This window comes from Crocodylus siamensis, chromosome 1 (assembly GCF_052110815.1).
Source record: "Crocodylus siamensis isolate JL-2025a chromosome 1, ASM5211081v1, whole genome shotgun sequence".
Taxonomy (NCBI): Eukaryota; Metazoa; Chordata; order Crocodylia; family Crocodylidae; genus Crocodylus; species Crocodylus siamensis.
This window is the reverse complement of record NC_143395.1, coordinates 422,009,224-422,035,569: the sequence shown is the minus strand read 5'-3', so window position 1 is coordinate 422,035,569 and position 26,346 is coordinate 422,009,224. Positions and strand designations below refer to the sequence as shown.

General features: G+C 45.5%; 1 protein-coding gene across 1 annotated transcript in view; it reads left to right on the top strand.

Annotated features, from left to right (window-relative positions):
- LOC149875606 (E3 ubiquitin-protein ligase rnf213-alpha-like) overlaps positions 1–26,346 on the top strand; it is a 137,517-nt gene that overhangs the window by 101,079 nt on the left and 10,092 nt on the right. Inside the window, exons 29-36 of the mRNA XM_090031798.1 lie at positions 427–518; positions 5,449–5,691; positions 9,025–9,163; positions 18,611–18,694; positions 19,859–20,027; positions 22,981–23,176; positions 23,723–23,800; positions 24,424–24,624. Of these exons, the coding sequence (XP_089887924.1) occupies positions 427–518; positions 5,449–5,691; positions 9,025–9,163; positions 18,611–18,694; positions 19,859–20,027; positions 22,981–23,176; positions 23,723–23,800; positions 24,424–24,624 (1,202 nt within the window). The remainder of the gene's footprint in view (positions 1–426; positions 519–5,448; positions 5,692–9,024; positions 9,164–18,610; positions 18,695–19,858; positions 20,028–22,980; positions 23,177–23,722; positions 23,801–24,423; positions 24,625–26,346) is intronic.

Sequence of the window (26,346 nt, the reverse complement as noted above, 5' to 3'; positions counted from 1 at the left end):
TGGACTGAGACACTTTCTTCAAAGTACTTCCTCCACAATTGCAGACCATTGTAACCAGTTTCTGTGTATCTATCTTCTTTCTCTCTCAGCATCGTGAACCCCCTCCCTCTCCTTCCCCTATCCCCCTTTCCCCCACCGCCAGGCTTAGTTGGCTAACATTGTATTTTCTGTAACCTAGTTGCATTCCCCTCCTCACCCCCATCCTTCTAATGTTAATATTTACTTACCGGCTTTGTCATCTTTTTTTGGATTCACAATCCTAAACATGTACTAATAAAAGTATATATATATATATATATGAACTGATAACTTATTTAGGAATCCAGTGGCCTGGTAACAGTTTTTTTCAATTATTTGCAACTTCTCTGACATAAGATTAAGAAGTGAAATAATAAACATTGAAGTGTAATTTTATCTTTCTTGTAGATGAAGAAATAACTGTTAAATCTATGCATGAAAAGGAAGACAGAAAAAAGTGGGAAAGCTGTTTTAAAATTCTTACTCACTCAATTTTTCAGGTATGTGAGCACCGGTTTTCTGTATCTAATAAATATCAGACATATCATATACATGATTATTTTAGAGGATAATAGATGCAGCAATTTTCTTTTCTCCTTAAAAAAGTAAATAAATACCAGAAGCCATTAGTCACAGACTGCCCTTCTAAAATGTCATTTATACCCAAAGTTCCCAATGATGCTCAGTTTTACATTCATGTATATGCATATATATGCACACAGAAGCATTAACCATTTTTAGTTTTGTTAATCTTCCAGTCCAAAGCCCGTCCATTTTGTTAAGCCTCCAACAGGAGAAAAGCCTCTGTATTTGGGACTTTACTAATACATCATTGTAGCAAGTGCTTTTCTCAAGTGTGGTCACAATGCCCACTGGTGGCTGCTTAGCCCTTTTTAACCTGACTCCCCTTGGGGCCCTCTCCCCTTTGCTCACCCACCACAACTTGATGCTAATGACTTCTGATGCAAGGAGATTGCCCCAAGACTGGTCTTACTGTTAAGACCACAGGCGCTCATAGTCATTATTTTAGGGACTAGTTTCATGGGCCCCTTCTTCCTCAATACATGTTCCCATGCCTCGCAGGTGATCTGCTAACACAACTCTCTGCCTGCTGGCAGGACCCAAGCACTGGATCTCCTTCAACACACCCTAGTCCTCTCTGGTTCTTCCTGGTCCCCTTCCCCAGTCACCTGACTCTGGCGTGCCTAGGCCTCCTGGGCTCCAGACCCTCTTGTTTTCCCCTCCCCCCCACAAGGTGCTAGACATTTTTCCCAAGTACCTAGTCCTTCTGAGGCTCTCACTCTTTTCTGCACTTGTTGTCTTATCTCTAGGCCTGTCTCTTCCAAGGCTTACCCTGGTCCCTTACTCTGCCCCTCTGCTCCTAGGCCTCTCTATTTCAAGGCCTGGCCAGCTTTCAGGCTTAGTGCTGCTTGCTCCAGCTCAGCAATTTGTCTCAGAAGTCCTACTGCCAGGAGCTCCCTTCCCAGTGACACTCATGGGTAAACTGCCCTAACCAGCTCCTGCCATGAGCTTGTAAGGCTCAAACCCCACCCCTTCTTGTCAGAAAACTCCTCAGTCCATGTCCCCTCCCCCCTTCTACCAGCTGACAAATCAGCTCCACAGTAAAGCGTCACCATCTACACATGTGCCCATATTAAGGCTCAGGAAATTAATTAACTCCAATAGGACAGTACTCTCTGGGACAAGTATTATTTCACAGATTTCATAGATATCAGGGTTGGAAGGGACCTCGGAAGATCAAGTCTAGCCTCCCACCCAAAAGCCAGAAAGTCAGCTGGGGTCAATCTCATTTCCTCCTATGATCAGGTGACCTATCACCTGGACAAGGGAGATGAGATTGATATCATATATCTTGACTTCAGAAAAGCCTTCGATCTGGTATCCCATGATCACCTCTTGGCAAAACTAGCCAACTGTGGCCTTGGGTCCACCATGATCCACTGACTGGGAAATTGGCTCCATGTTCAGGCCCAGAGGGTAGTAATTGATGGCAGTCACGCATCGTGGTGCCCTGTGACCAGTGGGGTCCCCCAAGGCTCTGTCCTGGGACCCATCCTGTTCAACATCTTCATTAATGATGTGGACATTGGAGTCAGGAGTGGACTGGCCAAGTTCGCCGATGACACCAAACTTTGGGGCAAAGCATCGACACCAGAAGATAGGCGGGTGATCCAGGCTGACCTGGACAGGCTCAGCAAATGTGCAGACGAGAACCTGATGGTGTTTAACACTGAAAAATGCAAGGCCCTCCACCTTGGGAGGAAAAACCTGCAGCATCCTTATAGGCTCGGCAGCGCTACGCTGGCTAGCACTACAGAAGAAAGAGACTTGGGGGTCATCATTGACCACAAGATGAACATGAGCCTGCAATGCGATGCTGTGACTAGTAAAGTGACCAGAACGCTGTCTTGCATCCATAGATGCTTCTCGAGCAAATCCTGGGACGTCATTCTCCCCTTGTACTCGGCCTTGGTGAGGCCGCGGCTGGAGTATTGCATCCAGTTTTGGGCTGCACAATTCAAAAAGGATGTGAAGAAGCTTGAGGGAGTCCAGAGGAGAGCCACGCGCATGATCAGAGGTCAGGAAAACGGACTTTACGATGACAGGTTGAGAGCCACGGGACTCTTTAGCCTGGAAATGCGCAGGCTCAGGGGTGATCTGATGGCCACCTATAAGTTTATCGGGGTGACCACCAGGATCTGGGGGAACGTTTGTTGACCAGAACGCGCCAAGGGATGATGAGGTCAAACGGTCATAAACTCCTGCAAGACCGTTTCAGGCTGGACATAAGGAAGAATTTCTTTCCTGTCCGAGCCCCCAAGGTCTGGAACAGCCTGCCAGCGGAGGTGCTTCAAGCACCTACTCTGAACACCTTGAGGAGAAAATTGGAAGCTTATCTTTCTGGGATCCTATGACCCCAGCTGACTTCCTGCCCTTTGGATGGGGGGCTGGACTCAATGATCTTCCGAGGACCCTTCCAGCCCTAATGTCTATGAAATCTATGAAATCAATGAAGTCACAGGATCCCAGCAATATAAGTATCCAATTTACTCTTGAAGGACTTCAATGTAGGTGCTTGAACCACCTCCAATGGCAGGCTGTTCCGGACCTTGTGGGCTTGGGTACTCCAGCTGCGGCCTCACCAGTGATGACCCCCAAGACTCTTTCTTCCATAGTGCTAGCCAGTGTAGCACTGCTGAGCCTATATGGATGCTGCAGGCTTTTTCCTTCCTCATTATCCTACAGCAGAGTAGTTATGTGTGTCAAAATGCATGTGTAAAGAGTGATTGGGGTTGGCTGAGACATGAGGGTGCTACACTGTGGAGGTTGCCTGCTGGTTAGCCTTGCACTCTAGCACCCTAGTGCCCAAGCCAGCCCCTCAGCAGCATATTGAAACAGTTTAGAGCAACTCCAGGCTGGAAGACTGACCCTCCCCACTCCCGGCAGGGCCCCTGCTATCTGGGGCTGCTCCACCCTGGATCAGTGTGCTGTGGTCATGGGTGCATGTGTAAATGCTGCACTCAGAAGTAACAACTCCAGCACAAATTGCACTAGAGTTTATTGCTACATGCTAGTTGCATGTGTAAATGCACCCAGTGTTAGACAGAAATAGAGTGGGCCCCTTTGACCCAGCATAGCACAGCCTAATTAGACCCAGCATTTACAGCCTAATTAGACAAGGCAGTATCATCATCCTTTTTCTACTGGTGGGAAGCTAAGGGCTGGAGTCCAAGGAACATGGGACAGAATAGACTTCCGGTCTCATTGTGAATGTTCCCTTGCTAGCACAGACTCTCACACCATGGAATTATTTTCATACATATGCCCAACTTTAGAACAACTGAGTTCTCTTACTATCATTCCCTCTGTTGGAGGGCCATCCTGAACTTCATGGCTGTAATGATTAGACACTTCTTGTCATTTCCAGCCTCAGTTTCTTTTTGGCCAGTTTACACCCAGTAGCTTTACCAGTAACTAAAGCCAAAGGATAGATGGCCAGTAACTAAAATGAAATAGATGACCAGTAACTAAAGCCAAAGGATAAGAGGCTTGATGACTACCTGGCTGGACTCATTTGAGTCCAGTCTTTTTCTTAATGATGACTCCAAGATCCTTTTCCACCTCTGTGCTGACAAGAGGGAAGTTCCCCAACCTGTAGGTATGGTGCCGGTTGTTCCTCCCCAGATGCATCACTTTGCACTTGTCTGTGTTGAATCCCATCCTATTCTCATCTGCCCACCCTGGTAACATGTCTAGATCTGATTGTAGCCTGTTGCTTCCTTCTAGCATGCCCACGTCCCCCCACATCTTAGTGTCATCAGCAAATTTGAACAGGGTGCTTTTTACCCCCTCGTCCAAGTCACTGATGAAGATGTTGAAAAGTGCGGGCCCGAGGACCAAGCCCTGCGGAACCCCACTGCCCACGATCTACACAGGCACCCAGGAATGCAGCACATGGATCTGGGTTGGAGAAGCTCTACCTGGCAGGGGGCCACGAGGGTCAGCCTGCCAGCCTGGGGCTGCTCCTCCCAGCTCCACATGCTGTGGAGGTGAGGTGCTGGCTGGGGCATGATGATCCTTCAGCACAGGGATAGCCAGCAAGCAGCCCCTACATTGAAGCACCTCATACCCCAGCCATCCCAGGCAGTGTCTACACATACACTGCTGTGATGCTTTTTACTCCACATCAGGATAGTACTTGTACTGTCTTTCTGGGGAGTAAATTAGTTTACTCAAGTCTAATAGCTATGCATGTTTAGGTGCAAGATGCTTACTGTGCAGCTAATTAGTTGACTGCATAGTAAACACCTCATGTAGAAACACCCAACATGTTCCTGGGACAAGAGCAATTTGAGCCAGGGCAAATTAGATATGGGCTGGCAGGGGGAATGGGGGTTAGCCTCAGGCTCCAGATGTCAGCATTGGGTGGCAAAGAGGCTGGCTGGGACATGAGAGTGCTGAATGCATGGAGCCATGTGGCAGGAAGGAGTATGGCCCTGCTGACTGGCCACAGTTTATACCCAAGGCCAGTGTCTACATGTGTGTTTAATAACAGTAAATTACCTTGGCATTAAATGGTACTGTCCCTGGCAATACTGTCTTACTATTGCATAAATTACTTCACTGAAGCCCAATTCTGTTGTACAGTGATGCTTTACTCCACAGCTTATTAGTCTATTCTGCAGTAAAGCACATGTGCAGACAGAGCCAGCTAGTACTCTTCTGCCTCCTGGAGAAGTGGCTCTGGAGAGTATCTAGGAATGTGCAGCAGAGCTGTGCTTTTAATCCACATCTCCAAAGATTTAGCCTTGTATCAGTCAGAATCCCATCTAGCCCTCAGACTGATTGGTACACAGCCCCTCCTTTCTAACAGGACAGGGTTTTTAAGAGTCATGTTTTCTTCCCCAGGGATTCAAGGAGAAACTTGCTTCTGCAAAGCAGGAGATTGCAGAGAAAGCTCACAGCTCCAGTATTCTGAAAATAGCCGAGGGACAGACCCTGCCCCTCAGTGACCTGTCAAGCACTGGGCTGATCAACAAGCCCTGCATGTGGCAATTTGAAGAGAGGATGACGGTTCAAACCCTGACACATCACATTCAACAGGAAAATGGAACAAATCAATTCCCTGTGCTCCTGGAGATTCTGTCCAAGGTCTGTGGCTATTTGAATTGATAGACACCACAAACATTTTCATACTGCTTGCACATACCTCTGGATGCACATGCACACATCAATGTATTCATTATATGTCTTGTTCTCTTCTCATGGTAAGTGCAATTTTCTGTGTGTGTATGTGTTTTATTGTAGTGCTAAAGTTTGTGGATGCATCTACACATTCAATTAATGCATCTGAATAAACTTCAGTGCAATTTGTGCCAGAGTAATCTAATCCCAATGTCATCATCTACACATGCATTTAAGCAGTTATTTACAGTACTCTACCATCAGATAGTACCTGTGTCTGACGGGACTGTTCTACACCAAAGTAAACTAATCTACTGCACCCAAATTGTGGTGTAGGTGTAGATGGTGATGCACTGAGAACTGTAGGAACACAGGACTTGTTCATGGAATTCAGTCCCTTTCTATTGCAAGCATTAATTCACAGAAACCTTTCATAAATGGATCCAACACTTTCTTTATACCAGCCTATCCCTGATCTGATAGGGGGAAGTTCACTTTCCAATGCATGAGGGAGTCTAGTGGAGTCATGTGAACATCAAGGTGTGAAGGAACAGAGTCTAAGTCCTTTGCTTGGGGAAGGAAGTTGGGTGATAGATACCTATCCTGGCTGTGAGTTGATCCTCGATTGCCAGTCAGGGTCTTCAACAGCAAGGTGTTGCCCAGAGGGGATCACTGGCAGGGCATCTGGGTAGATAGGTGGTGTGGCATGGTGCTGGTCCAGATGGAGAGGCCATCCTAAGGAGGTCATACTCTACCACCCCTTTTATAGGGGTGGGCTACTTGTGTCTCCTATGGGAGGGAAATGTCCAGACAAGGACAGTCCTGGTGTACTGAGCATGTGCACTCCAGGGAAGGATGTGCAGTTCCAGGTGTCTCTGTTGCAATATCCTGATCTCTCTAGGGTCTTTGTCTTTCAAGTGCTGGGTCCGTGGTTCCTGGGGGAGTCAATGGAAGGCAATAGTCTGGTCATTGAGCTGATGGTCCAGTCATTGAATTGATCATTTGGTAGAAGCCTGCTACCATTGTACCTCAGGCACCCCCATTCATCCCCATCCATTCAGGAACCAATTTTCATGAGACTGGTTAGACTTAAGTCACAGTTACAACATGGGTTACACCTGGACAGAGGATACAAGATGGAGGTGTGCCATACAAAATGGAAACTTGACATTACTTGTCATTACTTTACAGACATAGGCCTAAATCATATAAATTCAATATAAAGCAGTAACAATTAATACAGACATAATAGGAACATAATACAATACAAAAGAGTCAGAATCAATACAAATATAATAGAACACTATTTACAATATAAAAAGGGCTTATTACTATGTGGGAGTATAAGAACTTATCTTGACTTACCTGTAAGCCACTTATAAAGGATAGAGAGGGCAGAGAGAAAGTAAAAAATGATTAGGGGAAAGTGAGGGAGTGCATTGTTAATTTTAAAAATAAAGAAAAACTGGGCATTTTGTTACACATGAAAGATGACTATGATCAATCCAAAGTATGTGAATACCCAAACTTACCATTCAAAGGGGTCTGCATTTCCTTTCAACATTCCAAAGGGATGTACACCTCCATTTGAAATTGTATAGGAGTCCACAAATGAAAAAAGTTGGAAGACCACTGCTATATATTAACTAGCTGAAAAAAACAAACCTGGTTTGCCAACTTCATAGTTATTTTCCCCTTCTCAGCTTTTTGCTAAAATTTTAAAGAAAAATAACCAGTATCTTTACAAGGAGGGGCTACTGTACACCAGTTGTGCCTCTTAATCTGGCTCCAAATTAGAGCAGTTTCCAGTGACCAAGCCATGTGGCTATGGTCATTTTGATGTTGGATTATTCAATGTGTGTTTGCAGTCATCAGGATGTAATGCTCAAGGGGTGACCCAGAAGATCCTATGCAGGGCTGTCTCAAGACTATTGTCCAAGGTCAGTTGTAGGAATAATATTATGATTACTATTATGAAGCCAAAAACCACTGGGGTTTGGGACCCTCAGTCCCCTGTTGTTCTGAGGTGTGCAGGGCAGCTCCTCAGGAGCTGTCTCATTGCTCCTGTTTTGATATAGAGGCTTCTGGGGTCTGTGTGTTCATGGGGTGATCTATAATTTTGAAAAAGGAGGTGCAGTTCGTGTGATACATCATGTACAACACAATATGTTTTTTCTCCAGTTAAAAAGAAGCTAGAGAATTTACTAATATGCCCAGTGCCTGGGGCTATATTATTCATTTATGATAAAGTAAAAACAATTATAGTTTTTTTGGCATGTGCGTTAATTAGCTATGTCGTACTGCATATAGAAAACACAACCAACAAGCAAAAGTAATTGAAAGTTGTTATCGGATTAGACCTACAGTGACTAGAAAAACATGTAGGTCTCTGTTTGAAATTCATAAAACAAAATCTAGCCTTCTTGAGCATCTTAGCAGTGTATCCAGTGCTTCACTGTATTATTTTGGCCCCTTAGTTAATGTTCCCCTGAGTTAACAATTTTGTACCAGACTTATTCTTTTCAGCTACAGTAAAAAACATTCTGCAGAGCTGTGAAATAGGAGCTAGATTACCAAGAGGAGCTAACAGACATCAGAACTGCAGAAGAAAGGGTAGTTTGGTTAGTAGACCATCAAGGCTATATTAAAAGAAGAGAGGATCATTAACACCTGTGATAAAGAGTTTAGAAGGAATCAGGTAGATTATAATGGGCCATGAAGTAAATTGATTTTGTCATTGCTGCCAACCAGTTGGTTTTAAAATTTGGCTTGACCAGAAAATAAAAGGAGGGTAAAACTGCACCCCGGCACCACCCATGCACGTGTCGTGGAAGGCCTGCACGAACGAGCAGTTTTCCAGATTCCAAAGGTGACGCAGAAAAAATTATTCCAATCGGTGTTCAGCAGCAAAACCTGAGAAAGATCTATTGTCCTCAGACAATATGCTAGTCAGCCTGATTTAATGGTCAGCCCAACTTGGTGAAACTTGCCTTTGACAAGTAGTGACATAGTATGTGATGCCCCAACCCCCTAAGTCGCTACAAGAGACAGGGTTCACCTCTGTATTTATGTTTGAGTGCCCCTCCCCCAATTTTTCTCTCTCGTAGCAGTTCTCTCTCTCTTTCTCAAGGTGTTCATCTGGGTTTTTTGTAAAGTTTATGCACCTGCCTTTTGTTCTTATCTGTTCTTCATCAGCGAGTTCCTACTTTTTACATTTGTCCCTGAGTTTTTCAACTGTTCTTCTCGTCTTCCAATGAGCCATCACTTCATGTTAAACAGGCCCCAAACTTTCTCTTCCAGCACCAGAACATCCAGTATATACAGCATCTGCCTGACATCCTCAGCCTGCAACACACCTTAATCCACTTCTACCAAAACTGCAGCCATGAAGAGGAGCAGTTTTCCATGAGAGAGTTCTTGGAGAAGCCTCATATTTCAGGTACAGTGTAGACTTCTGGAGTTATTTGGTCATTTTCTCCCTTTGGATAAACTCTGTCTGTGTCAATGGGGTTCAGTTGCCAGCTGGCAAAAAGTCAGTGCCCCTCAGATCCAGGGAGGCATTGCTGCCTTCCACCATGGCGTGCCCTTCCCATCACCCACGGCCTTTGCTTAAGGGTTTCTGTTGTGGCCAGCTACAACAGTCCGATGGCAGCTTTACTGATATTATTCTTGAGGCATATTATACTCCGTTAGGCTGACGCCACTATTCATGGCTTGTAAGTCTTGCTGTGAGCTCAGACTCCAACAGAGGTATAACAATTAAGATGTTGCAGGGAAGATCCTGGCCACTCATGGAAACGCTTGGGCACTTCAGGGACTTGGGGAGAGTCCCCAGGGTCCCCACAATTGTTGATGCTGCTTCAGCATTTCTCCCAAAGTTCGCAGGGGCTGATATTTGGAGAGCTTTTCTTCTTCCTTCTCTGCCAGATGCATGTTCCACAGGTGAGCAACATCTATGACAAGGTGGCTGAACCACTGCTGTTACCCTTATTTATTATCACAGCCCATAGGAGGCCAGTCACCAGAGTGGCAGGTGCTGTGCAAGCACAGAGTTTTGTCGGCACAGCACAGAACTTCCCCAGTGCAGCAAAGCAGGGTACTCAACCTCTGGCCTGCAGGCTAAATCCAGCTCACGTGATCTGTCATGGAAGCGGTGACGGTTTTAATAAGTGTTCTTCTGCTGCCAAAAGTCTTTGGGGAGCCCTGTAGCCTGGATCACATGGCTCTGTGTACTAGATGGCAGGGCTGAGCCAGCCTGCAATGGGATCCAGAGTCAGGAGGCCCAGCCTGGGCACATAAGGTCTTGCCTATGGATTGGGCGTGTGATATTCATCTGGGTGTGGAGCCAAGTTGTTGGATACAGCTCCAACAAAGAACTAGTGTAGCAGGTTTGGGGAATCACTCAGCCCTACAGTCCTTCAACTATACTCAGTTTTTCCTTTTCCTTGGCCCACTGCCTCACAGGAAACCTCTTACTCATGAGGCAGTACTAAACAACACAGCCTTAACATGGTCCCTACAGGGTGCACTCACAGTCCTGAGTCCTCTCCATCCTGAGAAGATGCCTCCAGCTTCCTGCTGCTCTCGCACTGCCAGCTTCCTTCTCAAGATGTCTTTGCCTCATTTTTCTGTTGTGGTGCTGCTGCTTCCAGGCTTGCAGCTGTGGGTCTTCTCCAGACTCTGTGCCTAGGGTAAACTCCCTATCTCAGTTCCTTATTCTCCCACTCAGTTTTCAGCCTTTCTTCTCTGGTACATATTCCTCAGAGTCTTTTAGCTTCCCATGGGCCAACAAATTATCCTCTGCAACTGGTCCTGGTCTCTCAGGCAGGCCTGCAGTCAGTAGCTTTGCTGCCTGCAGCTGGACAGTAGCCTCTGACACAAACAGCGTGCTACACTACCACCTCTGGAAGCCTGCTACAATTGGTTTGACCTGTTTTGCTCTGCAGTGATACAGAATTGAAGGAACTGCCATGGCTTTTTACAAGAAGCTTTAATAATGCTCAAGGTCTCTGGGTCAGGCCTTTGGGAAAAGGTGGGTTTGAAATTGAAAACACTGACTTTGAAATAAACTAATTAGCACGCTCCAGCCAGCCTCCCTGCCTCATGTATCAGCATCCCCACACTTCAAAATGGCACTGTAATTAAAGCTCCTTCCAGCTTTAGATAAAGCACCCCCACTCTCAGAGCTGCTCTAATTAAAGCACCCCACCCATTCAACCCTGGAGCACATGTAAAAATGCCTTTAGAGCTCAATGGATTATAATAGCTGGCACTGTTGATTGATGGGATTTGAGAGTTAGTGCCTCAGTATTAAATAACTGCAAAGAGAGAGAGAGAGAGAGATGATGAGAAAAGGCCATCAATGGTTTTGAGAGTGAAGAGTAGCAGTTTAGGTTTGATGTGATAGAGAAGAAAGGGCTAGAAGAGGGTGAAGTGGTTAGAGTGGTAGGTGAAGAAAATTATTTCTGCTGCTTCAGTATTGGTGGATCCCAGAAGGACACAACTGTATCTCAGGGACAGAAAAAGGAAGCAGGAATTCTCAGGGTACAAGATGCTTCCCGTATAAGTGTTTTGGATGGACAGAAAAGGCCATAATTTACAGCTGTCATGAAAAACCACTAAAAATGTTAAACCCAGTTTGTATATGAGGATGTGGTGAGAGGTCTAAGCCAAAGACAATGCTGAAGTTACAACTGCAAATGACAGTCAAACTGATGGCATTTGCACTGATGAAAAGGGGGGATGGAGATAAGCTTTGTATAAGCCACGTTGACTTCAGGCTGACAGTTGGCCATCACGAAAGAGATGACAGGAAGTGCAGAAGAAAGGAAACTAATCTCAAGTAGAGGTCAATCTGTGAATCACCAAAACAGAGATGTTGGTGAATTTGTTTGTAGCTGATGTTACACCAGGGGCAAGGTGTAGATCAAGAAGAGAAATGGACCAAAGGTGGCTCCTTCTGACACCCCCACAGGAATCTTGAAGCTTCTCCCAAAGATGCAATGAAGGCATGATTAGATCAGGAGAGGTCAGTGTCATGGAGATCCAAGGAGGGTAAAACTGCAAGAGGAAGACCATAGATTTATAGATTGTAACAGCTGGAAAGGACCTCACAAAATTGGGTCCAACCCCACTGCACTCGGCAGGAAAGACAACTGTGATCAGGTGACCCCAGCAAAGTGTCTGTCCAGTCTCCTCTTGAAGATCTCCAGGGTAGGTGATTGCACTAACGCTGGCGGCACATTATTTCAGTCTGGATGCTCCGTCTGTGAAGAGGTTTTTCCTAATGTTAAGCCTAAAATGATCTTCCAGGAGTTTGTGGCCATTACACCTGGCTTTTCCTAGAGGTGCCTTGGTGACTAGTTGTTTGCTGAGCCCTTGATGTATTCTCCTGATGTAGCAGTAAGCTGCTACCAAATCCCTCCAGCCTTCTCTTTTTTGGATGAAGAGGCCCAACTCCCTTAGCCTCTTATTTTATGTCTTGCTTTACAAGTCTGTGATCATACAGGTGACTCTTCTGTGGACTCTTTTAAGCTTTACCATATCCAAGTTGAAGTGTGGCTCTAGCTGTGGTTTCATCAATGCTGAGTACAGCAGAAGAATCAGTTCCTTGGTTTTACATTAGATACATTGATTGATGCAAGCCAAAGTACTGTTAGCCCTGCTGGCTCCAGCTTCGCACTGCTGGCTCATATTCATCCCACTGGAAATGGGACTATGGTCTATTATTACCCCTAGATCCCTTTCAGTTGTTGTGCTAGTCAGGTTGCTGCCACCAAGCCCGTAAGTGTGTAGGAGGTCGTTCACCCCAGATGGAGCACTTTACACTTCTCAGTGTTGAACTTCATCTGGTTCCAATCTGCCCAACTTGCCAACCTGTCCAGGTCTTGTATCTGCAGCCTACCTTCAAGCATGACCACGCTTCTCCATAACTTGGTGTCATCTGCAAACTTGGCCAGTGAGCTCTTTACCCTGACATCAAATCTCTGACAAAGATGTTGAAAAGCACTGGGCCAAGCACTGATCCCTGAGGGAAAACAACTAGCCACTTTTTGCCAGGATGACACAGATCTGCTCATTAGGACTCTCTGGGTCCTACCTCACCGCCACCTTCCTACCCACCTAACTGTTAAGCAGTTAAGCCCACAATCCTCCAATTTCCCCATGAAAACATCATGGAATACCAGATCAAAGGCCTTTTGGAAGTCTAGGTATACAATGTTGACCTTCTCCCTCTTATCCACATGGCGAGTTACCTGGTCGTGGAAGGAGATGAGATTGGTAAAACAAGACCTGTCTGGGCTGAAGCCATGCTGGATGTCCTTCTGCAAGTGTATTACACATAGACTCCTTGATGAATTTTTCTAGGATATTCCCTGGGATAGAAGTTAGGCTAATTGGGCTAGAGTTGCCCATGTCCTCCCTCCTCCCCTTCTTGAAGATGGGCACAACCTTGGCCTTCTTCCAGTCTTCAGGGACCTCCCCTGAGCATCATGATTTCTGGAAGAGTTTCATCAGAGGTCCCATGATAACTTTGGCCAGCTCCTTCAGCACTCTCAGATGAAGTTCATCTGGTCCTGATGACTTAGAAATGTCTAACTTTTCTAACTGATCACACACCAACTCAACATCAACAGTAGGAAGGCAGTCACTCCCACCATGCCCATTCTATACCATATCTAGCATGATTTTCCCCTTAGTCTGGTGAAATAACAAAGCAAAGTAGTCATTCAGGAGTTCAGTTTTCTCCTCAGTGTCAGTAATCAGCTGTCCTGAGATGTTAAGTAATGGCCCCACACTTCCATTTGTTTTTCTTCTGTTCCCTACATATCTAAAGACAGACTTTTTATTGTCCTTGATTTCTATTGCTAGTTTAAATTCAGTCACCGCCTTAGCCTTTGTAATATGTTCCCTACAAATGCGGGCCATTGCTGTATGGTCCTCCTTGGGAACTGTCCCAAGCTTCCATTGTTCGTATGCCTCTTCCTTCTTGTTCAAGGGGACCATAATTTCCCAATTAAGCCAAGAGGGCTTCCCAGTCCTTCTGCTAGCTTTCCTCTGAATGGGAATGGACTTCTTTTGTTCTTCAAGGACCGTGTACTTGAGGAATGACCATCTTTGTGCACTCCTTTCACCTTCCCTTCTGATTCCACAACACTTCCCCTACTATTGCCCTGAATTTGTTGAAATTTGCTTTTTTGAAGTCCACTACCCTCTATATTCAAGCCACTCTCCAAATTGTCTCCTTTGGCCAAGACCAAGTTTAGGAGAACGTTACCTCTGCTTGGCCCAAGCACCTCCTGAGGCATGTAGAGCTCTTTGATACAGGTCAGGAAGCAATGTGACTTCTCTGAGTTTGCTGAGTGTTCCTCCCAAGAGATGTCTGGATAACTGAAGTCACTCATGATGACCACATCCCATGACACTCAGTCCTCTGCCAGTTCTCAAGAGAACTCCAGATGAAGATACTCCCCCTGGTTTGGTGCTCTGTAGTATACAGATGGCTCGCTCTCAGCCATGGTGGAGACTTATTGCACCTGAAAGCTCCCTGCCACCACTGAGGTCTCCACTGAGATGGAGCCCGTGGCTCTGGCCCCACCCAGGTGGAGCCCCTGGCTCTGGACTGTGGGGCTTCCTAGCATGGATGCTGGCAGCTGGGAATGGAGTCACCTCCACTTGTGGGATGTGCTCCCTAGTGGAGTCTCTGGAGGGCCAGGTGCAGGAGCTCAAGGAGGAAGTACATCAGCTATGCACCATCAGGGACCACAAAGACTACATCAATGACTACTGCCAGGCCCTTCTCCAAAAGAAGGAAGAAGAGCAGAAGATAGAGAAGGTGGGCAACAAGAAGGCCGGTGGAAATTACTGACCCGGAGCTACCTGGAAGATGGTTGTCTCAGGCTCCAGGACATACAGGGCTAGGGCTGCTCCTCCCCTGGCACTGCAGAACAGGTATGCTCCCCTGGAGGAGGAGAAGGAGGGTAGTCAGCAAGCTGCCACCCCCAGTGTTTCATTGGAGACACTGGCAAGAACAATTTTGGTGGAGAGCATAATTTTGGTGGAGAGCATGAGACAGAGTCTGAGCAGTAAAAGGTTTGGGATGGGATGGCAGGGGAGGAGTTTCAGGGAATGGCTGTGAACAACACATACATTGTGCTTAGAACTGAATGGCAGAAGAAAGATGGGCTGGGAAATGGAAAGGAAAATGCAGTCACACTGTTTTCTAGTAGGGGAGAAACTTAAGTATAGGGATGGGAAAAATAAGTCCCGCCCAAGGAGTGCAACCGGGCAACTTGGGGGAATATACAATGCTCAAGCAAATGGTCCCCCACTTTGGTGAGGAGTGGTTTACAAACAGGGAGTCGGGATTGTGTTCCCTCAATCCCTTCCACAAGTACCTGCTGTTCACTAGTTCCTGCACAGGGGTTTTTTTCTGGAATCATTGAAAATGTAGCCCCAGTATCCACCAAGGCCTCAAAGTTTTTGCCACCAACCCTAATGGTTACCATGGGATCTTCTCGGGCTCCAACTCGAAGGGTAGTGGTCTTAGATCCCCGTCCCCTTCATTCTGTGTCCTCACCCTTTTCCCCTGCCCGCATGAGGTGACCTCTCGGTTCCCCCTCTCTCTTCTCCTTCAACTTTGGGCATTCCCTCTTCCAGTGTCCTTTCTCTTTGCAATAAGCACAAATGTCTGCTCCCACTCTTTCTCCTTTCCCCTTCTGTATCCCAGCCTTTCCAGGGTTACCTCCAGTTATAGCAGCTGCCAGCGCTACCATCTGTCGCTGAGCCTTTTTATCCTCCTTGCGCTCCTGCATATGCTCACGATTCCCATATACCTTATATGCAATTTCTACCAGCTCTGAAATCGGTTTCCCAGCACCTCCCTCAGTTTTCTGTAACTTCTTACGAATATCAGCAGCGGATTGACCAATAAACATAAGATTTACCATGCGTTGATTATCTGGGGCTTCTGGATCTAGGTCCGAAAACCTGTGGAATGCCTTATACAGCCTCCCGAGGAAAGCTGAGGGATCCTCTTCTCTTCCCTGTCTCACTTCATACAATTTAGACAGATTAGTAACCCGAGGCACTGCCTTCCCCATTGCTTCCACTATAATCCCCACATACCGTGCACTCAGCTCTCTTCCTTCTGCAGTATGATTATCCCATCTTGGTTCCTCAACAGGGCAGGTATCACACAAGGTACGACCAGCAGCTCCCTCCGCTTCTACCCTGGCTGCTGCAATGCACTCTGCCGTCCCCAACACTAATCTCCTCTCCTCCGGGGTCAGGAGGGTTTGAAGCATCATCTGGACATCAGCCCAAGTGGGTCGATGGGTTAGTCCAATAGATCGAAACAGGTCCCTCATCTTTTCAGGGTCTTCACGAAAAGAGGGGCTCTGATTCTTTCAGTTAAATAAATCTGAAGTGCTAAATGGGGTGTAGATAAAAGTTGCATTGCCCCCCTCAGATAACCTCTCGCATCAGGCAATTCAGCACCGGCTGTGATTCTACAGTCTTGCACAAATAATAGCCCTTATTCCCTGATTCAGATGGGGCACTTGGCTGAGGCTCACGCTCTGAATCATTAGGTATGTTTTGATATGCCGGTGGTGGTCTCCCTGAGGGAGGGAGCGGTGGTATAGAGGGACTGGATTCCGAGGAGGTGTCTGATTCATCTTCGCTACCTGACAGGGTGACCGGAGAGCGGGTCCGATACTCAGCCAATTCAGAATTCCCCCCCTCATTAGACTCAGGGAGTACAGGCGGTCCTCCTCGAGTCTTTCCTTTAACAACCATCACATGAGACTTTACTAAGCATTTCTTAATCCAAGGTGGCTGATTTTGAACCACCCACAACCAACAATCGATATAAGGAAATTGATTGCAATATCCGTTCTGCATAACTATTTCATGGATAGCTATCACTTCTTTTACTACGAAGGATCCTTTCGGGGTCCAGTGGACCCCAAATGTTGGCCACTCGAGTTGACAAAACTTAATTAAATCACCCTTTTTCATCTTCACTCCATAATCTGCCTGCTTTGCAAATTTACTGAAGTTTTGTAATATATAACTTAAAGGCGTATCCGAGTTTTCTACACGGGAGCAACCCGCACCCATATGCCCACAAAAGCGCGTCCAACGCACACCAAATACCAAAAGATCCTAGTTACAGATGGTTCGCATATACCAGGCTGAAAATTTCCCAGTATTAAACCAAATCGAACGCGTCTTTGTTCCCGGATCCAGACCAAATTGGGCAAGGGAATTCATATACTCACTCAGATACCCCAGAGATCTCAATCAGAATGTCGGAATGTGTGTCTGGCATCCTCAGATACCAAAAATTTTGCACAGGAGCCTTTAATCTCTTGGGTACCCCGACTCACGTCTCAAACCCCCTGGGCGAGCCCAAAAAGGCGGCTCGGTGCACACTCCCCATGGTGGCAGAGACGATCTTGTCACTGAGCCCCAAGGTGATCCAGAGACGTCCCATCTGCCGGTGCCAAATTGATGCTTAAAGCGGTTCATTTCTCTGGAGGCCACCAAAATCACAGACACACACTCATTAGATGGCACAAAAGGTGTATTTGCAAATAGGGTCAGAGCAGAGTCAAAAACTCAGATTACTCTGAACCCACCAAGGAATTTTGCAGGCTGTATTTATCTTTTTCCTCCTGGGCACGTGTGCAGAAACAGGAACTCTTACAGCTCACTTTCCATTTCATACAAGCATACATGTGGTTACATCACTACTTAAGTATGCAGGGCGGAGAGGTAAATATGCATCAGCTAATTAAGCATGCTCAGAGACTGCTATAGGTCACCAAGAGTTTAAACCCCCCCACTTTCAAGGACACAGTCAGTTGAATTCCAGCTTCTGTAATCTGTATGAGAAAGGCTAGGGAGAAGCTGGGGGAGAGTCTGCGATTTAGCATAAGAAAAGCTGTGGCAAGGCTGGGCAAGGAAAAAAGTCCTTGGCAGTGTTTCTTTCTTATCAGGTGCAAGATGCAAGCTGTGCATTTCTAACAATACTCCATTTCTAACAATATGGCCAGCACAAGGCTGCTTGATTGGGAAGAGGGCACAGCTGCTTGAGATAAGAGCAGGCCCTGAGCAGTGAGGCCAGCAGTTTTGCTGCCAAAGAGAACACAGCTTGGCTGGAGCTGCTGTTCACTTAACATCTTGGAGATACAGAGGACATAACTATGGGGATGGAAGAGGTTCCTGGTCCTGGGGTATGACATAAAAATACACCCTTCTAAGGTAGGATGGTGTGGTGGGGCTGCTAGTGGCAGTGTGGTCCCCAGGAAATGCCATGCTTTTTGCCTCCCTAGTGAAAGGTGAGTATGGGGTGCCTTCCACCCCCAACCCCACAATCTGGTCAGTAACCCAGCAGTAGGGACAGGAAGTGGGCCCAGGCATGTCTATGAACACTGGAGCCCATGAGGTGTAAGACCCTGTAGTCACACCCTCTAACTGGTTAGCCATTCAAAACTTCCATTTCTGTCATCTGAGCCACTCCATAAACTGGTCCTAGCTCATTTAATCTTCTTTTGTGATTAAGACCTTCTTTGGAGCAGCAGATCTACTTCTGCTGCCATTGTGCATGGTGTTCTCCAATATCTGCACAACTTTTCATATTTTTACCCAGCATCTGAAAGGAAATTTCCTTTCATACATTGCTAGTTGACTTTCTTTTACAATACTTTAACTCTAAAATCTACTTTAGACATAAAAAATTGCATTTTTACTTGTGTATATATATACACATGTGTACATGTATCTATGTGTAATATGATATACAGTATATATAAGTGTACACACACTCCTAAATAACATATATTGACAAATATTATATTTCTCCCCTCCCTAACTTCAGATGATCAACGCTTGTCTTTTGAAGGAGCTGTAAACATCATTCAGAAAGTTTGGAGAAATATAAAATTGAATGCTGAAAGCACAGGTACTTGGACTTTACGGCCTTTTAATTTTCTTTTTAGATATCCTCCTGTCATGTGACAGAATAAGGAATGTCTACATTTTAGACATGTTATTACAGCCCCTTCCCTGTTACTAGGAAGGTTTTAGAGCATAGGAATCCCTGGGCCAGAAAGTACAGCAAGGAGAAGCAACCCAGGTGGACTCAGCCAAAGACTAAAAAGGCCAGGCAGCTAATGAGGCAATTAGCTGCACCATGTCCCTGGATGCAGAAGATCTGGTCATGTGATTGGAAGAAGGCTGGGCTTGGGGGTATATGCCCAGTCTTTGTCCATGCAAGTGGTAGCCCCTGCATACAGTATGGAAAGGAACTCCCAGGAGAAAGGGTCTCCTGGAGATGGACTGGCAGGCACCCAAGTCACCCAGGGCTGGCAGGTGAGTCAGACCATAGTGGGGGCCAGTTCCGTGGGTGGCAGAAGGCCCCCCTCCCACCCCCACAAAGCTACTACAACTGACTATAACAAGTCACTCCCATTATTGCATCACTCCTTGACAGAAAACCCTTCCATAATTTGGCCTGGTCTCACCAGAGGTTTGTGCATCGGCTTAATACATAGTGTGTAATTCAATTGACTTCGGGGCTAATCACCATGCAAAAATCTAAACTCATGCCTAAGTGTTTACAAAGTCGTGGGTGGTGGGGAGCTGTGTAATAAAAAGATTAAGAGAATCTGATCTCCCAGTTACAAAGGCAGAGTGGCAGTTGTTACTTCGCAGTCATTTAGTACTTGAATAAATGACTGCACAATAACCAGCGTTACTGAGCAGTAGCATCCCCAAATGGCTTTTTGGTGATGCTGACTGTGCAGTGGCATGTTACTACTGCACAGTGGCTCATTACCACAGTGAAGTATCATTGCATCATGATTTGTGCCACACGACAGTACTGTGCAGTAGTAATGAGCTACTGCGCAGTCAGCATCTCAGGTAGATGCAGCCACTGAGTGTTACTGTCTAGACAGAGCTTGTTTGACCTTTGCAAGCACACTTAAATTTTGCATGCAAAAACAAAAAATTTGAAATCAGTGGAAATCATCTTGTGACAAATATATCTAACTTTCCTCTCAGTGTGACTACTGTGCCAGTGACTCCATATGCACTGAGTGACAGATTCTGTATTCTGTTACAGGAACGCATATCCCTGAACAGCTGCAAAATAAAGAAATTGGCACTGACACTGCCATCCTGGACCTTCTCCCACATGATCCATCCATCAGTTCCATCGTTACAAAATTCCTAATAGAGCTCCAGAACAGTTTCATCGACACAGCAGCTCGGATCACGAAAGAAAAGCAAAGGTATCCTAAAACTTCTCACCTGTGATGAACTGCACAGGCTAGGCAATCAAATTGACTCCACACCACTCATCTAGCCCACAGCTCAGAAAGGTTGGGCACTACTACTCTAAACCATACAATTCATTGAATGCCTTCAAGATAAATTTGGATGCTTATCTTGCTGGGATCCTATACCCCAGCTGACTTCCTGCCCCTGGGGCAGGGGCTGGATTTGATGATCTTCCAAGGTCCCTTCCAGCCCTAATGTCTATGAAATCTATGAAATTTACAATTTGTTACCTGTGCACCCTCTTAGTTTTACTCATTGCTGCTAGGTGTCGAAGGAGCTGATGGCTGACGTGCTATGGAACCATATGATTCTGTTAGGTAACTTGTTTTATGCTGGTATGACAGAAAAATGGGAAGGTGCAACAAGAGGCCACTCTGGCTACAACAATTTCTTCAATAAGCTGAAACCCAACAGAGCAATACAAAAAGAAGTGAAAATTTGGTAATACTACTAGGGAAGAGTACAAGATTAGTGCACAGATAAAATTAGGAAAGTCAGGGCACAAGTTGAGGTGCAAGTGGTAATGGACATAAATGACAATGAAAAGGGATCTACAAATTCATCAAAAGTAAGAGGAAGACCAGACAATGCATAGATTTTCCTATGGAATGTGGAAGGCAATCTAGTTATAGATGATGCAGAAAAGGCAGATTCATTCTGGGCACCTGTACCTGTAACGGACCAATTAATCGAGTCTGTTGCAAGTCTGAGGACTGTGCTAATTGGTGTGCTCCAGCAGCCTCCGTGTCACGTATATTCAGCATCTCTGTATTGCAAAATGGTGGCAGGGGCACTTTAACTAAAGCTTCTTCAACGAGATTTAGTTAATGTACCCCCACCACAGGGCACTGTACATGTGATGCTAGGAAGTCTGTGAAGTCCACTGTAATTAAAGCATCTCCCACCCCCCAGAGTCCATGTATAGATACCCTTAGTGGGCCTTTGTATATGCCACATTTTTTGACCCTTCTTGCACTGCAACTACATGACTGTTTACACAAGTGGGATTTCTGGATACTTTAAAAGTCTTTCTGGTGCATTAAACTAAAACTCCACGGACATATTTTGGCTTGGTTTGCTGGGAATTAAAGCATCACAACCATGGATTTGTTATGTACAAACACAAAGGCATTCAAAGACAAGTAATGAACCTCGTTGTCCACCAGATGGGTGCCACTTCTTTGTAGTTCACCCCTTCAAATTGCTTCCACTTTTGAATTGCTTCCCCTTTTTTTCTTGTGCAGTTTGCCAGCTCCCTGCAGCATGGGGACTGTCCCACTATCCTGTGGCGCTAGCTGGAGACTGGGCTTAATTCGTTCAAAAACCTAGTGCATGCAAACACTGACACAGTGCTCCAAACCTTAATATATTCAAAAACCTAGTGCTTGCAAACACTGACGAGACTGCAAAATAAACAAGTTTAAATATGATAAACCTATTTAATTTAATGAGGATTAAAAACCATGGTGTGAACAGGTACGCAATGTCTTTTTTACCTCAGCCTTCCTGAATAAGGAAGTGATCTTTCTGCTCTATTCAGCACTAGTGAGGCCTCACATGGAGTCCTGTATCCAGTTTTGAGTCTCATGCTTCAAGAAGGAAATGGACAATTTGGAAAGAGTCCAGCTCAGAATAACAAAAATGATTAGGGACCTGTGAGGTAAGACCTATAAGAAAAAGTTGAAAGAACTAGGATTTTTTAGTCTAGAGAAGACAGGATGGCTTTGATAACAGTTTCCAGATACCAGAAGGGTGATTACAGTGCAAGTGGAGACGGCCTTTTCTCTGTGGCCATAGGGGACGGGACTAGAAGTAATGGTCCCAAGCTGCAGCAGAAGAAACGTAGGTTGGAGATTAGGAGGAACCCTCTGACTTTGTGGGTGGCCAAGCATTGGCATGGGCTGCCTCGAGAACTTGTGGAATCTCCATCCTTGGCAGGTTTAAAGGAGGTTAGATGGACATTTGGCTGGGATAGTTTAATCAGGGCTCTTCCTGCTTGAGCATTGGGATGGATTAGATGATCTTATAAGGTTCCTTTCAGCCCTGTCTTATGATCCTAACCTACTCAGGGAGAGAATGAAGTTGCTTTAGTCTGCTTGAAGATCCGATCTGAGTCAGTATCTGATGGTATCTAATAAAAGAAATGGTTTCCATCTTCACTGCATTTTGAGTAGTTCACTTATCTGTATGAATACTGGCCTCACAAGATTTTGGGGGGACGTCTGAGATCAAAATCAAGCTCTGGCACTCAAGTACCCACAGACATTGAAAGTATGAACCAAAAGACCACCTGCTGGTGCCTGTTTCTTTAGCACTCAGTAGAAATGGGACTGTGTGTCTTTTCTTTATAACCAAGCAGGGTGGCAACAATGAACAGACCCAGCTTGTAATTTATATTGACCAACGTGGGGAAGGGCTGTTACAGCGCTATGTCACAAAGGAAGACATGATGCAGGTTCCAACACCTGGAGTGAGCGGGGCCTAGAACTAGATCCTTTCGTTCTTTGTCAGGTACCCTGACCTCTCAGCGATTGGGCAAAAACCTAGAGGGGGAACCTCCTTCTCCCACCCAACACAATGTTCAGGGTAATTTAGCATCTGAAGCTGAATTTAGCAAGCACTAAGAACTGCAGTTATGTAGCTTTGCATGTCGCATTTAGGGATGTGGAGTGGAATAGGATTGTGCCATGCCTCTTTTTAATAGCAAGTATTTTCTCCCATGATCCCATGACTCCAAGGATCGGGGTGTTCAAGCAAAGCAGGTATAATCACAGGAGTCCAGTGTTTGGATGGCTTCTTGGAGCCTGGACAGCTGAGAATAAATAGCCTGAGCTGGCTCATTTCTCCGTCAGTTTCTGTGGCTCTAAAGAGAATTTCCCCTCATTGCTGTGCCCTCTTTTGCAGGTCTGTCTCAGCTGAAGAAGTGAGGGCATCATCTGTGATAGCAGTTACCCCAGGTGACATGATCACCATGGCACTGTCAAACTTTCAGTATGTCCTGGAGGAAAATGGGACCAAGACCACCCATTTCAACTTTCAAACTCTACAGAGGCAAGCAATAAACCGGTTCATCAGTGGGAAGCCCAGTATAAAAGTGCAGGTGAGTTCAGGACCAGTCTCATTTGGGGCAAGAACTTGACCTTTGGGGTTAGTGTGGGGCTTGCCACTGATTTCCATCACACCAAGATTTTATTCTTGGTGTCTAGTCTTCCCTTTGTCTGGCACTTCCCTGAAGGCATTGACATCAAAAATAGACCAAAGCGGGGTGCACAGGAGCAAGCAATGAAGCGAAGTGCATGCTGTTTGCCCTCTGCTTCTTCAATTAAAGCTGCCACCTCAGCTGATAAAGGGGTGGGGGCACCAAATTCTGAGTGCAAAAATGGTGGCTCCTGCCATGATTGGCCCATGATATTATTGAGCTGGCCCCATGATTTAAACCAGGCCCTAGTTATAAGGCACCTAAGCACTGCGTTCAGTCAGATCCCTCATCACTTTGTGAATTGGGACATCAGCTCCTAAATCACTTAAGCACTTTTGAAAATTTAGCTCTAATTCTGAAAATATCCATTAATTATTGTTTCTGTATACACTGAACAGTGCCATGCTTGATATGCTAGTCACTGATAACTAACACTTTCCTTTTCAGACAGCTCCATGCATGCCACCACAGAATTTGAAGACACTGAAGTCCACAAAAGCCAAAGTTAAAGAACGGCTACAGCAGGTAAGAGACAACTGACCTGGGTCATAAAATGGACAGACCTAACCTGCTGGGGGACTTTCTCTCAGGGCATCACCAGACTTTACAGTTTAAACTTCTAGGATGTGATAAAATCCACTGTTGCTTGTGCATTATTTCCCCATCTTACATATGATGATATTGACTTTCTTCATTCATTGTATGAAATACCTTGGGTCCTGCCAGGCCAGGACAGAATCGTATGAGGAAGAGACAATGCCTATTCAGCAGAACAGAAGTGTAATTGTGCCATGGGTTTGCCACCCTGTGCTGGTTTCATCTAGCTGGCGCAGGTGAGAACAACAGTCAAGAGAGGGTGGTCAGGATATGGCACGTGACAATAACCAGAGAACATCCCTGGGTTCCCCAGAAACTTTGTGCCCTGGTTGCTAGCACGTGATTAAACCTTGGAGCTGCATCCTCAGTGCTCTGTACTAGCTGGTTGCAGCTGATACAGGTGTCTCAGCAGGTGCTACAAACAACCGTCACTGGCCTGCATGGACATGCCTCCAGTGCCCAGAGGACTTGAGCACCACTGACAGCAATAGGGCCTGAGTGCCTCAGTCCTGCAGCCTGATGTAGTTTTTCATCTCCTCTCCCATTCCTAGGAACTGCTGAGTGTGAGTCAAATGAAAAGCATTATGGAGACAGCTAGGTCTGTGAGTGACATCTCCAGAGCACTGGCCACATTAAAAGTAGCTGCCGAGTTCCTAGCTGTGACTGGAGGGGACCCAAAGCACTCCTTGACTGACTATGTCAGAAATGAGCTGAGGATGACTGCAGATGCAAAGCACTTCAAGGACCTACCAGTAAGCAAATGGACATTGTATTTTGCATAAGTGAAAGTGGAGCCCTCGTCAGATATTTTGGAGGGGTGTGTGCAGGTGTGTGTTAGGGGGGAGGGGGTAGTAAACATATAATGCATACTAGGATTTTTTTTAAGTTTGAAAAGATTGTTCTACAGAAACTGGCATTTTGACCAAACAAAATGTTTACCTTAACTTAGATTTTTTATTTGAGGAAAAATTCCAAATTTTGTTTGGCAAGTTAAAAAAACAAAAACAAAACCCCCTTATATTAGTCTTCCATAAGCTGAGAAGATTTTGATAGTGGGGAAAACGGAAATGGGGATTTTTCATGGAAGTTTAACATTTCCTGTAGAAAATTTCCATTGTTTGAGAGGTTTTTTATACACACTTTCCAATCCCCAGAAAACACAAATTCTTACGTGAACAGATGCACACCCACATGTTCCTTTGTGTATGCATGTTCTTTTGTGCATGCATGTATCTGTGTAATTTTAATTTAGAAGTAAAACTGTAGCTCTGATAGGGATAATAGATCTACTTCCTGATGCATAAGATGCGTTTATGGGGACAGGGGCTGCTGGCTGCAGAAACTGTTTGCTCTGTACAGTCCTGGAGGTTTAATTGTTTTTGCCAGAAATGCAGAGTTCCTTCTCCAACCCCTCAGTATAAATGAGCCTTTATGTAAGAATCTCATATAAGATGCAGACTAGATGAACGTCCCAGTCTCCTACCTATTCTTATTGCTTGTGGAACTGTTCTTTTGGGGTGATACGCTCTTTTTGGCAAAACCTGGTTTAATAGTGAATCTGCTCATCTCCATACATCCCATTAATTTCGACACCACATACTGCATAATGTTGTTGTTAAAAAAAAATACAAAGGTTGACGTCTTCATGTTCCATGGGCACTTGTACATGCCACGATTTTTTCCCTTTCTTGTGCAGCAACTGCATGACTGTTTGCAACAGTAGGTTTTCCAGATGCTTTAAAAGTCTTTCTGGTGGATTAAACTAAAACTCCTCAGACATAGTTTAGTTTGACTCGCCAAGAGTTAAAGTGTTGCATCCATGGATTTGTTGTGTGCAAACACAAAGGCACTCAAAGATATGTAATGAGCCTCTTGGTCCACCAGAGGACACTTCAACTTTTTTGTAGCTCATCCTTTCAAATAGCATTTAGGGCTTTGCAGAAGTTTCATTTTGACACTGTTTCAAGTCATTTTGAGCTCAAAACAGCAAAATTGAAATGAAACAAAGGACTTCGAAACAGTCTCAAAACAAAATGAGGCTAGTCAAAAAGTTTCAAAATTTTCAAAACATTTCTAGTTTTGAAGCTGCCAGCAGCCATGTGGTGGGAGATAAGGGAGAACCAGGGCTGTGCTCCCAGCAGTTACAGGCTCAGCCAGGTGGGAATCATGGCCCTGGCTCTCCCCGTCTCCCACAAGGGAAGCCAATCACAGTGCAGGGGAAGGGAACTGAGCTGGGCTGAGTTCGTTTCCCCAGCCTGATCATTGGGCTGGTGTTGGTCAGTCAGTGAAAATGGAAATGGAGGCTTTGGGTGGGGGGAAGGGATAGGATAGGGTGAGGGGTAGGAGGCAAAAAAGGATGTAGTAGCTCAGGTGGAAGTGCAGAGGTGCCTGGGGTGTCACATGTCGGGCTGGTCACGGTGCCAGAACTTCACTGTGTATATTGAGTCCATGAGTTTCTGTACCTCCCACCTAGG